Source organism: Natator depressus, chromosome 4 (genome assembly GCF_965152275.1).
Source record: "Natator depressus isolate rNatDep1 chromosome 4, rNatDep2.hap1, whole genome shotgun sequence".
Lineage (NCBI taxonomy): Eukaryota > Metazoa > Chordata > Testudines > Cheloniidae > Natator > Natator depressus.
This window is the reverse complement of record NC_134237.1, coordinates 74,063,672-74,080,617: the sequence shown is the minus strand read 5'-3', so window position 1 is coordinate 74,080,617 and position 16,946 is coordinate 74,063,672. Positions and strand designations below refer to the sequence as shown.

The 16,946-nt window shown below is 39.6% G+C and overlaps 1 protein-coding gene across 4 annotated transcripts in view; it reads right to left on the bottom strand.

The window, feature by feature from the left end:
* The window catches only part of WDR17 (WD repeat domain 17), a 124,370-nt gene that overhangs the window by 33,576 nt on the left and 73,848 nt on the right, over nucleotides 1–16,946 (bottom strand). For all 4 annotated transcript variants that reach the window (XM_074951187.1, XM_074951186.1, XM_074951185.1 and 1 more), the window contains 7 exons: nucleotides 13,340–13,591; nucleotides 12,487–12,609; nucleotides 10,556–10,743; nucleotides 7,671–7,839; nucleotides 5,740–5,831; nucleotides 3,213–3,295; nucleotides 1,962–2,048 (listed from right to left, as the gene is read on the bottom strand). In XM_074951187.1, the coding sequence (XP_074807288.1) occupies nucleotides 1,962–2,048; nucleotides 3,213–3,295; nucleotides 5,740–5,831; nucleotides 7,671–7,839; nucleotides 10,556–10,743; nucleotides 12,487–12,609; nucleotides 13,340–13,591 (994 nt within the window). The remainder of the gene's footprint in view (nucleotides 1–1,961; nucleotides 2,049–3,212; nucleotides 3,296–5,739; nucleotides 5,832–7,670; nucleotides 7,840–10,555; nucleotides 10,744–12,486; nucleotides 12,610–13,339; nucleotides 13,592–16,946) is intronic.

Sequence of the window (16,946 nt, the reverse complement as noted above, 5' to 3'; positions counted from 1 at the left end):
CTCTTTGTGTAAGATGAGGTCTGTCCCATGGTTTGACGGGGAGTTTGACGTGAATGGACCATAAGGAGGAAAGGAAACAAAGTGGCTTGCTATTGCCACATGAAGGGGCCAGAAAGAAGCAGACACTTCTGTTTCCCCGCTAAGACAAGCTGGACCACCATCAGACAAGCTATAGGAAACTGGGGAGAAGCCACAGCCAAATTAGCCACACTGAAGTTTCTATGGGGAAGGGGCCCCTCTGCTTCCTATCTATGCAGCTTCTCACAAATATCTGAAAAATTATTCCCCCAAAGCCAAATATTAAAATTTTGACCAATATTTATGGGAACACTTGCTCATAGTCTATATTTGTGTAGAAAATATACAAACTTGGTTTTCCAAATAGATTTTTTTTTAGTTGTATGCACTCAGGAAAGATTATGCAGATTTTGTGTTTTTTGTTCCTTTTGTAACCAATTTACACCGTTCTTGGATTTACGCACTACAAATGCTCTAACTTTTTGTAATTATTCTCATGGAATATATTTTATTATATATATTTTTATAGAATCATAGAATATCTGGGTTGGAAGGAACCTCAGGAGGTCATCTAGTCCAACCCCCTGCTCAAAGCAGGACCAATCCCCAATTTTTGGCCCAGATCCCTAAATGGCTCCCTCAAGGATTGAGCTCAAAACCCTGGGTTTAGCAGGCCAATGCTCAAACCACTGAGCTACCCCACCCCCTATCAGTGTTGCTAAATTAAACATAATCATTTACGTTTCTCCAAGTCAGTTGCATCACTGACACAATGCATCTTTTTTTTAAGTTTAGCTATACTGAGGGTATGTCTATGCAGAAACTGGGAGGGTGCTTCCCATTGTGGGTAGACAGACTTGCACTAGCTCAAGCAGAGCTAGCGTGTGTCTACCCTCCTGTGCTGGGAAGCATCCCCCCCAGCTGCTGTGTGGATATACCATCAAGGTTTCCCATTTATTCCTCACCTTCTTTCTGATGACCTCAAATGGGAAACCTGTTGAACCTTTATTAGTTTGAAGAACTGGAACTCTCCTGTTTAGAGGTACAATTGTGTGTTCTGATTTATGGATGTTAAATACTAACATAACCCATTTCTAAATTATTTGTTCACAAGTGGGACATCAATCAAGGTTTTATTTTAAAATGAAGCATATGAAAATACATGATGTAAATTTTAAATAATGCTTTTTTTTCAGCCATGAGAAGAAGCCAAATCTGCTAAGCTTCAGTGGCATATGATTCCATACGCCAGCATACAGTTTTTCCTATGAAGCACATGACCAAATGGTTAATGTGAGCTTTTTCAAAAAACTCACAGTCTTGAAGACTCTCCTCTTCTGGAAGCCAAGCCACTGGTTCCTGTCCCACTCTGCCTCCCGTTGCACCCCAAAGTAGACTTGCAGTGCAGTTCTACTCTGAAAAATGACTCATAAGCATGGCATTGGGTCTCTCACTGACTTCCATGCTCCTAGCCCTGCAGATTCACTCAGAGCGAAGTGGAGTTCTTTTCTTCTCATACATCATCACCAGTAACACAAGATCTAAAGGCCAAACATGTCTTTTACACCTGTATCATCCCCACCGCCTTCAATAAGGGCAGAATATTTGGCCTGCAGATTTTATATTACTGGCGATGCTGCATAAGGAAAAGAATTTGAAGTGATCCTCAGCACCCAGATTGACCTTTAATGATATTTTTACAGTCCTATTATTAGGACAGAACTGCACATCAAGGATGGCAGTGTAGCTCATGTTAAATAATAATGTCTATAAATAAGGAAGAGTAAATTGGCCTTTTACAGTATGGTCCCAGGATTCTTTGCCTTTACAAAACTAGGTCAATACACTGATATCACATTTTAAATACCTTTGCATTATCTTGATGGTCATTCATGTAAGTTGTAAATGTTGTTAGTTAATTAATTCAATTAACTATTACTCACTTGTTGTTTTGGCTCCAATCACAACCAAAAACTGCAGCTGGATGTTTGTACTTGTGAAGAACTTTGCCATCAATGGTTCGAATAATACTGAAATCAATTACAATATGGTAATAAGAAAAAAAACCCAACATACTCAGTAGGACAACCCAGGTCAAAATTGATTTTATGTGCATCTATAATCAACATAAGGAGTCAGATTGCAGAAGTGCACAAGTGAAGGAAGAACAGAAGAAGGCTTCCCATCTTTGCAGCCCCCACAAAGGCCACAGTTATAGTCCTTGTGCTTCCCCAAATACAAGGGCTGCTTAGAGGTAGTATACCTTTCCTTAGAGACATAGGATCATAGAACCGTAGGATTAGAAGGAACCACAAGGGCAGGGGTGAAAGTAAAATTGAACTCGTACCAGTATGGGGGCCAGCTCCGGCCCTCCCAGAAGGGGTGGGGCATCAGGCAGGGCGTGACTGGGCAGTAGCGGCAGCTGTGGCTGGAGCCTCGGGCCCTTTTAAATTGCCGGCCCCGGGGCAGCTGCTCCTTTTGCCCCCCTCCTGTCAGCAGCCCGGGGGGTGGCAAAAGGGGCAATGACGTTCAAGTGCTGCAGCAGCAGCGCTTTAAGCAGGGTCCTTAAAGCGCTGCCATGGCAGTGCTTTAAAGTTAGTGGTACGGGCTGGTACCGGCGACCACTTTTTACCAGTACCAGCCCGTACCGCCTTACTTTCACCCCTGCACAAGGGTCATCTAATCTAACACTCTGCCAACATGCAGGATTTGTTGTGTCCAAACCATCCAAGACAGATGGCTATCCAGCCTCTTTTTGGAAACCTCCAGTGAAGGAGCTTCCATAACTTCCCTAGGCAAGTGTGACACCAACCAACTGTGCCACAAACATTAAGGAAATGGTTCCACTATGCCTGAACATTCTCATGTTCTCCTTGGCCACACCTCCTCTTGTCTCTCCACAGCTAGGGGGAACTAGAGTTCCATACCTACGCCTGCTTGATTATAATGCAAGCCGTAGTGCACATACCATTAACATGAAACAATACTGCATTTTTGTTAGCAAGTGGCATGATATATGCATATGTTGCTACTGTGTTGTCTGCTGTTGATGTAGTGCTATGTAACTTTATATTAATATATATAAGCAGAACACATCCAATAGTTATTTATGCCAAGATCTTAAACATTAAATATATGGTGCTATCAAAGTTCACCTGCCCAAAGAGCGGATTGCTTTTCAACATGACACTCACCAGAATCCGTCGCCACTGCAGGTCGCTATTCTTTTGGAATCTTTATGACTCCAGGCAATGCAGAAGATTCCATTCTTTCCATGCTTCAAAAAATGCAAAATACCTATCAATAAGAAATAATTCACCCCTTTTTCTCTTAGTTACTGACTTCTCTGTGGTTTTGCAAGTAGGATTCAGCTCCATTTCCCTAAGTACAGTATATACACTGCACTTTTACACAATAATGAGGCCCTAGCCTTGTTGGGCCATGAAGGGTATGTGACCAGGAAAAAGGGAGTGCGGCTGGAGTGCCATTGTGCTCCAGTGATCCCCAGATACTCTAAACTATGCTGTGGGTAGGCCTGGTCCAGAACCATCTACAGGATCAGAGAGTCACTGTTAGGATATAGATATTCAGGCCTGTCTGTAAAGGCCTGTACTTTAAGAATTTAGGGGTATTCTTATCACTTGGCTAGTTCTAGAAGTATAAAAGAAAGAATCAAAATCACTGTCTGCTGGTGTAAGGGCCTTCTCTTACTGTGACAGTCTGAGGCCCTGTGCTTAGGCTAAGGCCTTTGGCTAAGCAGCAGAGGCAGCCATAAGCTAGGAAGCGAACGGTCACATCCTCACATTCCAAACTAGTCACATTGAAATAAGGTGCTATTGGGCTGTTAGGAATACAATCCTGTCCTGAATACAATCCTGTCCTGATAATGCCTATCACCTCCAGAGAAAGGGAAGTGCCTAGAAAATGTAAAAGGAAACAGCATCCTGTCTGGCAAGAACTCACTTATCAATACTGGGATGTGAAATCCTCACTTCTGTATTGTTTTGTCATTATAGTTCCCACTTTGCTATTGTTTGTCTGTATAATCTCTGTCTGGTTCTGTGATTGTTCCTGTCTGCTGTATAATTAATTTTGCTGGGTGTAAACTAATTAAGGTGGTGGGATATAATTGGTTACATAATCATGTTACAATATGTTAGGATTGGTTAGTTAAATTTCAGGAAAATGATTGGTTAAGGTATAGCTAAGCCGAACTCAAGTTTTACTATATAATCTGTAGTCAATTAGGAAGTGGGGGGGCCTTGGTGGGAGGGGGTGGGTGTGTGTAAAGGGGGAAATGGGAACAGGGAATGAGGGTAAGGAAATTGGAACCATGTTTTGCTAAAGGGGGAAATGGGAACAGGGAATGGGAGTAAGGAAACTGGAATCCTGTTTGGTTAAAGGGAGAAATGGGAACAGGGACACAGGTGTAAGGCTCTGTGGTGTCAGAGCTGGGAAGGAGGATACTAAGGAAGGCAACTGGAATCATGCTTGCTGGAAGTTCACCCCAATAAACATCGAATTGTTTGCACCTTTGGACTTCGGGTATTGTTGCTCTCTGTTCATGCGAGAAGAACCAGGGAAGTAAGTGGGTGAAGGAATAAGCCCCCTAACAGTCACAACTGCAGAGTGAGAACTTTGTGTCCATATGAACTTGCCTCGGGGTTAGCTGGCTGCTGGGTACTTACTTGGACAAGATTGAGAAAGTCAGGGGTCTGTGTGAAGCAGCTAGAAAAGTTGGTGGAATATATATCAACACCACTCACTGAGGAAAGGTAACTTGTAACACAGGTGTGCACATTAGGCGTGTTTTTAGATCTTGGGCTACTTCTGGATGCCTAAGTGGCATCTGTGGTCAAGAACTTTATTCTTCCATCTGTGTCTGCTGAGAAGACGACAACTTTTTTCTTTCTCTGATGCTGAGTTTACCACAGTTATCCATGTCTTTGTCACCTCCAGATTAGATTGCTGTAAGGCGGTCTACATGGGGCTACACATTGAGACCACTTGGAAACTGAAGTTAATGCAAAATGATGCAACCAGTTTATTAAACAGAGCTTTATCCCAGGAGCAAATTACATCAGTGCTGCAGGACCTGTACTGACCACCACTAAGATTCCAAGTAATGCAAGCCCATAAGAGGGGCACTTAATACAGCTTTTTATAAGTCTAACTCAGTGTTTCCCAAACTGGGGACGCCGCTTGTTCAGGTAAAGCCTGCCAAGCGTCCCCAGTTTGGGAAACATTGGTCTAAATCAATAATTAATTCACAGTGCGCTGCTAATGCAGCATTGTCATTCTGGAGTGAGGCCTTAGGACTAAAAAGTAAACCTCAGTTTTATATCTGTTAGCAATCATCACTACCACATTATATTTTGATATATTTTTGAGTCCAAAGATTAATAAAATAGACTAGAATAAAATAGAATGTGTGTGCTTTTGAGAGGAAATATTCCTCTTTCCTTTTGGATCCTCTGTAAGTCAACTAGTAAAGCAATGATATTGAAGTGATGGATCCTAGCATGTCACAAAACCAATTTAAGGAAGTGAGTTGTACCTGTTCCAGAGCTCAGACTGGGTGCAATAAACTTGGCTATATTTTTAAGTTAAGTTACATACCTCTTTAAAACATACAAACACTGATCCAGCTTTATCTAGATGAGCACTAGATGGAGCCACTAGCTTACATTTAAGAAACCAAGCAAAATAAATGCATCTCACCTCACTGAACCGGGTTACCATTTTGCCTCTAGGGACATCCCAGATAAAACCACCATTCCTGGAGGTTGCACCAGCTATGCAGTTCAAATCCCCTTTGAGGAACAGACATGAGAGACACATTATAATGAGTACAGGGTCAGTGTTATTTTTACATATATAATTTTCCATTTTAATTAAAGAAATACATAACCATATGATAGCAACAGCAGATTAGCAATGTATCCTCACAATTTGAGCCCAGCATTTGCAGGGGATTTGACACTAGTTCAGAAGCAGCAGTTCCAACAAAAGCCTTGTGTGTTCTACCCCCCCTACTGTAAGCACCGCTGTGCAAGGTAGACGCTGACTGGTTGCAAACACGAGCTCAAGTCCCATCCCAACCCCCTGCACTGAATGCAGAGAGAGGACAAGATGTAGCACCTGACAGCAGTTAGTTGTCCACAGGCTTTCTTTGAAACTGTAAATGCCCCACAATGTCTAGTGCTTAAAGCATCTGCATAAAATTATGTAGTTTCATTTTAAACCTGTCTGAACAGCAGAACACAGCAGAAAAAGTGCTCTCTCTCTCTCATAGTTATGCACACATAGGACAGATGTGAGGACACTTGAGCAATCACTTTTCTTTTTAAATTACTTCCAGTCTTGGACCATCAGATTCCACTACTATCTATCCCTATAGGCCCCCATCACTGTAATACCTGAGTACTTCAAACACATTTGTGAATTCATCTTCACAGTACTCCTACGATGTAGGGAATCATTACTGTACATATTCTACAATGGGGAATTAAGGCACAGAACCACAAGACTCCACTTCCTCACCATTGTGACTCAATCCCAGAACAGAAACTGCTGCTGTTAACCATGCATGTCTCATACAGAAAACACCCATATGATGTAGAAACAATAAATTTTGGATTATACTTAAGCGGCTAAGAGGAGAAAATCTGGAGAGGGACCCCGGGGAGCAGAAAAGATATTCAAGTAGGTGGAATTATGGAGGAGGGGAAAGAGAAATCAGTATGTTCAAAGTTCTTTCTCCAGATCAAATCCAAATGTTGGCAAATATTGTACATGTGGGAGCTAATGAATTTGGGGGATGATGCAAGCCAAAAAGTGGAAAGGGATCAACATTTTCTCTTTCAGATAAAGTTATTTCTTTCCCACAAATCAAATTACAAATACGTTTCTATTGTATGTTATTTGTTTTTGATGATGACCTATCTCCTAGTACTACTAATGCAGGGCATAAAGAAAAGAATGGGGGATTCCAGTCACCTTGTGTAAGGGTGAAGGAGTGGTTGGCAGGACCTAAGCAGTAACTGCTGCAGATTTGAGGCTGTTGTCGTAATTACAGAAGAGCTCTGCTGTTGCTCTGTTGGATAGGGAAAGATTCATCCTCCTGTTCCCGGAAGACTCTCTAGCAGCAAGCATAGCTATGTGGACATGATATTTTGAGGAAGATTCCCCCAAAGGGCCCTTTTCAGCACTTTGGCAAAACTGACACTGTAGTCAATGGGAGTTTTGCCTAAGTTAAAAGCACTGAACAGCACCCTTAGATGGGCTTGGGGACACATCTCCCAGAGCATCACTAAAATCAACAGTTGTTGGTAGGTAGCCTCTCCCCTTCAGATCCACAATGAACACATGAAGAAAGCCCTTGCACAGGTTTCTCAAATCCTGCCTCCACTCCAGTGAAGCAAAAATGCCCTGGTTCTGGTGCAGTCAGGGCATTTTACAAATAGATGCTGAGGAGAGGGAAGGATTCTTCCTTACAGATGGACAGCTCCACAGAATAGCATGTACATTCCAGCTTGCCAACTTGAGAATTACATGAGCATTTACTTGAATTCATCAGATCAACTGCATTTTGTGCAGGAAATTTCAATCATCATATAACAATATTTATGCCTAAAATCAAATACTCTTACCTGGAGCCCAAGAAAGAGAATAAATGACCCCCTCATTCCCAGGTGAGGTGTAGACTGCTGTTAAAGTGTTTATATCCCAAACTTTTATTGTCCCATCAAATGATGCTGTAGCTAGAAGGTCAGGGTTATTGGGTTTGAATTTACAGTCAAAGATGGTTTCAACATGTCCCTAAGTTGAGAGAATAAAAAAAATGAGTACTAGTACATTAAAGATGTATTTCTTACATGAACACAGTTGATTTAATTGATAAACTAACCCTACTTCTGTAGTTTTAACTCCTCTTTACTGTAGTTCTCTAACATCTTTATGTCTATATTAACATTTTAGCATGCAATTTAGAGATTTACATAGTCCCTTAAACCAGTCGTTCTCAACGTGAGGTACATATACCCCATAGAGTACGCAGATGTCTTCCAGAGGATACACCAGCTCATCTAGATATTTGCCTGGTTTTACAACAAGTTACATAAAAAGCAATAGTGAAGCCAGTACAAACTAAAATTTCATACAGACAATGACTTGTTCATACTGTTCTATATACTACACACTAGAATGTATGTACAATATTTATATTCCAATTGATTTATTTTATAATTCTATGGTAAAAATGAGAAAGTAAGCAATTTCTCAGTAACAGTGTTCTGTGACACTTTTGTATTTTTACGTCTGATTTTGTAAGCAAGCAGTTTTTAAGTGAGGTGAAATTTGGGGTACACAAGACAAATCAGACTCCTGAAAAGGGTACAGTGGTCTTGAAAGGTTGAGAGCTAATTCCTTAAATTGCCAAAAACACTTTTTTTATTTCTAGATTTTAAAAAAATGTTTAACCTATTTTCACCATTATATTTTCTTTAGAAGTCTTACTACAAAGCAAATGAAATGCTGAGTTTTAAGTAACTGAAAACTATGTGAGTGAAAAATATAACAGAAAAAGCTAATGATCCCTCACTTGAATGCAAGACACTAAAATAAAACCTACCAAACCAACTACAGGCTCCAACAGAGCCATACTTTTCAGCTAATCAGTTAATAGTAAAAGGTATAATAAGCATCTGGATCTCTCCTCTCTCTCTCTCTCTCTCTCTCTCTCTCTCGTTCCAAAGGATTAAAAAAAACCCAGCAAAATAGAATATGCCACAGGCCAAATTCTGCTCCAAGCAGCACCTGTGCACGCTGGGGAAATTAACACTGCCAACCCCCTGTAGAATTGCACAGGTGTAAATGAGCAGAATTTGGCTTTGTGCATCAGTCATTATGACTGAAGTGTTATTAATTGGGTTGTACCTAAATGCAAAGTCATTTCTATTTCAAAATTCAATTTTCTTATGTTTTTCCTGTGAGGCCTTTTTCTTCCAAATGTGTTTGTTTTATGACCCTTTTTGGAAAACAAGTATGTGAAACTGACATGAAAGTTCTAAGGTACTATTCTCAGTAGCTGGACACCTTTTGCTCTTGCGAAAATGGACTTGTGAAAAAATAAGTTGTAGAGAAAGTTCTAAAGCATTCTTTTCAAACCCTTATTTTGTTTTCAGACATAATGTCTGTTTCCATAAAAATGGAAATAAACAAACTGGCTGCTTGCAGATGAAATCAGCAAGAATTCTAACAGTTTCTTTCCTGGTTTCCCATTTCTGCTTCCATTTTCATGGACATGAATGGATGCTGGAATCATACTTACAGTAAGCGTCTGTATATTTAAACAAGCTTTTGTTTAATAAACTATACTTCGTTTTCTTAATTTAAAAATACTAAAACCATTTTTACCAAAATCAGTAACACTAAGTGGTGAAGTTCCACCAAACTCCTGGAATATCTCCAGCGGTGGATGAGCTAAGGTATACACAGTTAATGTCTGTTTACACTTCTAATATCCCAGACCTGTAATTCTCTACCAGTGGCGTACCATAATCCAGGATTAGATGACCTGGTAGTAAAAATGCCTGTGCCTTATCTATCCTACAGCTTCCAAGGTTGTTACCAAAGGAGCTGTAATTCTGCAGTAGAGAATTACATTTCTGAATTTTCCCATTGCAAACACACCCTCAGTGTAACCCAACATTTTGCTGCATGAAACTGCTTTGCTAATTCTAATTCTTACCTGATCATTGAAAAAAGACATTATGAAGTAATGTTAGTAGTTTTACATTTTTGTGTTACTTTCTATTTCTCTATGACATTTTCATAGGCTCTCTCACAGTGCTTACTCAGACATAACTCACTGGTTTCACTAGATGCTTTGCTTGCATATGGACTGCAGGATCACACTATGAGATTTTGGAAACAATATTTATTTGCCTGCTTTGCTAAGGGTTTTTCAGTTGAGTAGACTGTTTTTTCCTCAATACTCCTTTTTAGTTTTTTACTTAAATCCAACATGACACTGCATTTTTATCTCCTTGTTTATTAAGAGCATCATCAGTGAACTCATCAGCACTATTTTTAGCATGTGCTAGCTGGATAATTGACATGCAGCATAAAAAGGGTCACATAACTATTATACTCCTTTTCTTCATCCATTATTGAAGGAGTAATACTTCTTTTTTTTTGTGGGGTGGGAGAGGAGGGGAGATGGGAAGAGTTAAACTGATACTTAAAATATGAAGTATTTCCCTCACTAAATAATATTAGTTTTAAGGTAGTTCAAATTTGGGTCCTACATTATTTGGCAGTCTTCCTTTGTAGTGAAGAATTAAGTTCAACATTCTAGAGCTGTTATTATAAGGTTTCTAAATCTTCAGCTCCTTTTTATTTATGGAAGCTGATTTGCCTGCACACTACACTATAGGCTCTATGCTCAGTCCTTGATTATTGTGCATAAAAATGCTGTATGTATATTAATAATTAGTATTTCATTCAAAACATTGGACAGGCAAAGGAGACATACCAAATCTCTAAGGAAATCCCATTTCTTGGCTCCCATGTCATAAAGTCCCACTCCACCATCCATAAAACAGCAGACAGCATGGCCAGGAGGAAGAGAGAATGCTTGGTTTTGGGTTAGAGTTGGGGGTGGAACGGCCTCACTGGTAGATGATGTATGATGATTTTTAGTAGGAGAATGTGATGAAAGTGCTTAATACAAAGATATAAACATATTAACATATTTTGTTTTTTTTCATATTTAAAAACAAGTAGCAATTACATCACTTCACATCAGGGCTTGTAAAATTCATTTGCCTATTTAACGTTGACAAGTAGGAAGGTTTCCATGGTGAGAGGGTGGGCCTGAGCATATCTGATGTTGTGCGTCTCCCAATAAACCCATCTAAACATCAACAGGGGAGCAGAGAAATCCCTTAGAAAAATATTCAAGAAACTTTTAAAAAATAACAGGTTATACCATTTAAAGGGTGCTTAAAGGGTCCACAATTTTTGAAAATTAGTCTTCTTCAAAAAATTTAATTTGACAGCGTCCCTCAAAATATCAAGCTAACAGTAACAAAAGTGACAGGAATTGGTACTGGTGGTAGAAAAATGGTGGCTGACATAAAACAGAAGAACAGGAGTTAAATAAGACTAATATTATCATCTTTATTATTTGTTTTTGGAAATGCCCAAGATGTGCTAGGTGCTGTACAGACATTCAAGAAGGGATGGTCCCTTCCCCAACAAAGTTCATAGTCTAAGGAAAAACAAACAGCTAGGAAGAGGTTAGAGGAACCAGGAACAACAAGATAATTAGACTCATTCTCTGTAGTAGGGCAGAAGTGGGTCTCTAAAAGGAACTTAAATATGGGTCTATGCCTTGGTAACTTGGAAGCTGTACAATGCATAGAGGTTGCATAGAAGAAGGCAGGGAGATGAGTATGGGACAAATTGATAAACAGGCAGATGAGAGTGGGAAAGTCAACAGTGTGGAGAGGACAGGAACAATGTGTGCTGAACAAGGGAGGATAAGTATATGGAGCTTTGAAGGTGGAGGTAAGAAGCTTAAATTTGATGCAACAGCAATCTAGTTACAGTCTCAAAATACTGTCTCTAGGCTGATGAAAGAGTGCAAAAACATGTTCTAGGACGTTTGAAGAATTCATAGAATAAAAGGGAGAAAGTAGATGACATGCTAATAGGTAACCTTCCCTTTCAGTCTCTCTCTTTCATGGTAAGAGATTATGTGTTCAACAAAATGTCTTTTCTGATTTTTATACTATTAATCTGCTAAGACTAGAGAACTGGAATCAATACACAACTTGCATTACACATGCTTACATGTATGCAAGGTTGTTGTACCCATGTTGGTCCCAGGATATTAGACAGACAAGGTGGGTGAGGTAATATCTTTTATTAGATCAAATTCTGTTGGTGTGAGTGACAAGATTTGAAGCTTCCGAACAGTGTCAAGTGTTACCAGACAAAGATCTCTGTATGACCTCAAAAGCTTGTCTCTCTCACCAACAGAAGTTGGTCCAATAAAAGATATTATCTCACCAACCTTGCCTCACCCTTGTTTACTGTGTTCCTTCTCTATAAAGCTATTCTAAGGGGCTACAAACTTTGCATATTGTTATGAGGTATCTGTTATAAACAGAGAACGTATATCGTACTTCACCGGGGTTGGGAGCAAGACTGTAGTATTCCTACATGAGGGACTGCCTGTGCCTAATAAGAAAGAATTTAACAAAAGGTTTGATTTGATAGCACTTAGTCTGCCCAAAAATGCATTGGTGTAAATGGGTGTTTTGATTAAGGACTGCAGAAGTAGAACCAAAGGCAGGGAGTTTTGCTTAGGGTGTACAGGATCAGACACAAAGAGAAAGGACTATATTATTTTAACTTGCACCCATTGCAATGAATTACAATAATAAAGTGTATACTTACACTTTTTCTTTGGAGGAGAATTGAGCACATGTAAACCATGGAACCCCGTTTTCTTCAATTTAAAATTATCTATAGGTGTTGTGCGTGAAACATTCCAAATACGTAACACTCCAACCTGAGAATCTGAGATTTTAAAAAAAAAGCTCCATTTATTAATGTTTTTTCTGCATAAACAATGTACATAATTTAAGCACCCAATTAATCAAAAAGTGAAACACTGAATTAAATGTATAATCTTAAAATAATGTTACAAGCAGGCTCTCTCATCTTCACAATAATATTACTTTAAATTAGAGATGTTCATTCTTAGAGTACAGTGGGGGTAAACCTATCAAAACAGCATAAAATATTCTCTCATTCACTCTTCCTCTCTCTCTACTACTACAACAATTCTTCCACAATTCAGCCACATTTTCCCCTTTGCTCTGAGGTTCAGAAAGGAGAAAGGATTGGAACAAGTGAGCTCCAAAAACAACAGAAATGGAAGCGGGGGAGTGGGGAAGGCCCATCCCCCAGCCAATTGTAATCCATGCTGATAAACTCATGGCAAAGCTGCTTGCATCAAGAAAACATTATAGGGATTGAAATAAAAAACAGGAAAGTTTCTGGCCATAAACCCTCTGTCATTTGTTCTCATGGGAAAAAGAGATACAAAATATGGAAAACTGTTTAGAGTCATTTTCTTTGCTTCGTTTTTATGCATTCACTTTTTCTAGAATATGTTAAAATATTTCTGTTTCTATTGACATTAAAGTCAGAGGTATAAAAAAGATTAAACATGAGTACTTATTTTGGAGATTCAATGCTATATTTATAACCATTCAATAAACTATCAACAATAAGAAAAGATTACCTCCAGTAATAAACATTCCAGGAGCACTAGGAACCCAAGCTAAGCACTGAACTGATGCTGCTGCACTAGGAAAATTAAATGCTGTGATACAGCAGAGAGACTCAGAATCAACTAGTCGAATGCCATTATGTAAATTAGCAACAAGAAGATAGTCAGTCGACAGAGGGTCCCATTCCAGGGCTGTCACTGGATCCTCCTCGTCCGTCCCTTCAAGAGACTCTGGTCTTAGGACATGTTTCTGACTCTTAGAACCTTTAAAAGCAAAAGGCAACAGACCACCTTAAATTAGATATAATGTTTGTCAATCACAGTGATTTATGCGTAGTTTTATGTCATGTCTGCTTAGGCTGGCAAACCATCCATATTTTTCCCCAACACACCCTGTAGCTTCTTCCACAGGCTGCACTACTGAAGCTAGTAGTACATCCTCTGCTGCACTTACTAACAAATATCGTTCTGACTCCAGCAGACATTTCCACTGCTTCCTTTTTACCTTAATAATGGAAAAAATAGAGTGAAATGGCTGTTCGTGTTTACAGGTTTAGATCCTGCAAACCCTCATTCATGGGTTTGCAGCATCAGACCCCAGATGCAAGCTAATTTTAGGTAAATACATCTGCATAAACAAAATAAAATATGAGCGAAGAAAAGAAGAGTGATATAAACCAGGAGAAAGACAGTGATAATGAATCAGAGTAATAATTTTTTTTTTAAATGTAAATGGTCAATTATATTTGTTACATTATTTGTTCAAATTCAAGAGTGGATAAATAACAAATAAAGTCTGAGTATGATACCAGAAGGGACCCTTACATCATCTAGACTGACATCCAGTATATATCAGTTCATCAAATATCACTCATCTACCCCAGCAGTGAGCCCAGTAACTTGTGTTATGATAGTCATTATCCAATATTATGGAAAGCTGGTGCTGATTTTTGATATTACAAAAAACAATCCCAATCACAGATAACACAAATCTTTGTTTTTCAAAGTGATGGTGTTCTAGTCAAAATAAACAAACAAACAAACATGCTGTGCTACTTCCCTAGAAACAATGAATTAATTAATTATCTCTAAAGTTATTCAGCTTTTATCTACCTTTGAATTTTGACAACTAAGAATGCCATTAATTTGTCACATTTTGACAAACACTAAAAGCTATCTGTTATCCCTCTGATGGATTTCATTTAATGACTGATGTAGAACAAAAACTACTTCAATTAGCATTAAAAAACTGAATCAAAATGTCTGTTCACTGGGGAACATTTTTCTCTGAGTATTAAAATAATTCACACTATAACTTAGAAGTGTATGGTACTTATGTGGTAGAATTAAACACCACCTGTTGCTGCTGCTGCCGGGGCAAATAATACACGTCAGACTGGATAACAGTGAATAGGTGCATAAATTGACATACATTTCTGTTAGTTCATCTTAGGCCCATAGCTAGCACGTTGACATGGGGTAGAGGACTACGTGACAAGAGGTGCTGTTGTGCTTGCCTTCAAAAGTTCATGTACTTAGTGAAAACCATAGTCTCAGTCAGAGGATTATTTTTTTTATTTTCTTTTTATGAAATAAGGAAAAATAAGATACATATTTATGTGATTGTTCAGTATAACAAATATTCCAACATTCAAAGATTCAGAAATATAAAAATATAGATCTTAACATGAAAGTGAGGTGTACCAAAAAGACTGTTCATGAAACTAAAGTTGAAATCTCCTTGGGTAATGGCATCTAAATTCTTCCACAAAGGCATTCAGATTCAGTTCTTAAGTCAAATCACTTTCCTATGACAGGAGAATTAGGTTTCTCTTTCTGTCATGGGTGATGCTCATCCTTTGGTGTGATAAAATTCTTTTCAAACAAGAAAAGGAATTCTCACAAACTGCAGCTGATGCTCCTAACAACACCACTATAGACATTTCAAAAATAGACAGGAAAGCCTCCTTTAATCTCTTGGCAGCACCAAGAACTTCTTAAAATCCCTTAAAAAGAAAAGGAGTACTAGTGGCACCTTAGAGATTAACCAATTTATTTGAGCATAAGCTTTCGTGAGCTACAGCTCACTTCATCGGATGCATTCAGTGGAAAATACAGTGAGGAGATTTACATACACACAGAACATGAAAAAATGGGCGTTATCATACACACTGTAAGGAGAGTGATCACTTAAGATGAGCTATTACCAGCAGGAGAGCGGGGGGGAGAAAACCTTTTGTAGTGATAATCAAAGTGGGCCATTTCCAGCAGTTAACAGGAACGTCCGAGGAGCAGTGGGGTGAGGGGGAATAAACATGGGAAAATAGTTTTATTTTGTGTAATGACACATCCACTCCCAGTCTCTATTCAAGCCTAAGTTAATTGTATCCAATTTGCAAATGAATTCCAATTCAGCAGTCTCTCGCTGGAGTCTGGATTTGAAGTTTTTTTGTTGTAATATCGCAACTTTCATGTCTGTAATCGCGTGACCAGAGAGATTGAAGTGTTCTCCCAATGGTTTATGAATGTTATAATTCTTGACATCCGATTTGTGTCCATTTATTCTTTTACGTAGAGACTGTCCAGTTTGACCAATGTACATGGCAGAGGGGCATTGCTGGCACATGATGGCATATATCACATTGGTAGATGTGCAGGTGAATGAGCCTCTGATAGTGTGGCTGACGTGATTAGGCCCTATGATGGCGTCCCCTGAATAGATATGCGGACACAGTTGGCAACGGGCTTTGTTGCAAGGATAGGTTCCTGGGTTAGTTGTTCTGTTGTGTGGTGTGTGGTTGCTGGTGAGTATTTGCTTCAGGTTGGGGGGCTGTCTGTGGGCAAGGACTGGCCTGTCTCCCAAGATTTGTGAGAGTGATGGGTCGTCCTTCAGGACAGGTTGTAGATCCTTGATGATGCGTTGGAGAGATTTTAGTTGGGGGCTGAAGGTGATGTCTAGTGGCGTTCTGTTATTATCTTTGTTGGGCCTGTCCTGTAGTAGGTGACTTCTGGGTACTCTTCTGGCTCTGTCAATTTGTTTCTTCACTTCCGCAGGTGGGTATTGTAGTTGTAAGAATGCTTGATAGAGATCTTGTAGGTGTTTGTCTCTGTCTGAGGGGTTGGAACAAATGTGGTTGTACCGTAGAGCTTGGCTGTAGACGATGGATCGTGTGCTGTGGTCTGGGTGAAAGCTGGAGGCATGTAGGTAGGAATAGCGGTCGGTAGGTTTCCGGTATAGGGTGGTGTTTATGTGACCATCGCTTATTAGCACCAGTGTCCAGGAAGTGGATCTCTTGTGTGGACTGGTCCAGGCTGAGGCTGATGGTGGGATGGAAATTGTTGAAATCATGGTGGAATTCCTCAAGGGCTTCTTTTCCATGGGTCCAGATGATGAAGATGTCATCAATGTAGCGCAAGTAGAGTAGGGGCATTAGCGGACGAGAGCTGAGGAAGCATTGTTCTAAGTCAGCCATAAAAATGTTGGCATACTGTGGGGCCATGCGGGTACCCATAGCAGTGCCACTAATTTGACTTTGTCCCCAAATGTGAAATAGTTATGGGTGAGGACAAAGTCACAAAGTTCAGCCACCAGGTTTGCCGTGACATTATCAGGGATACT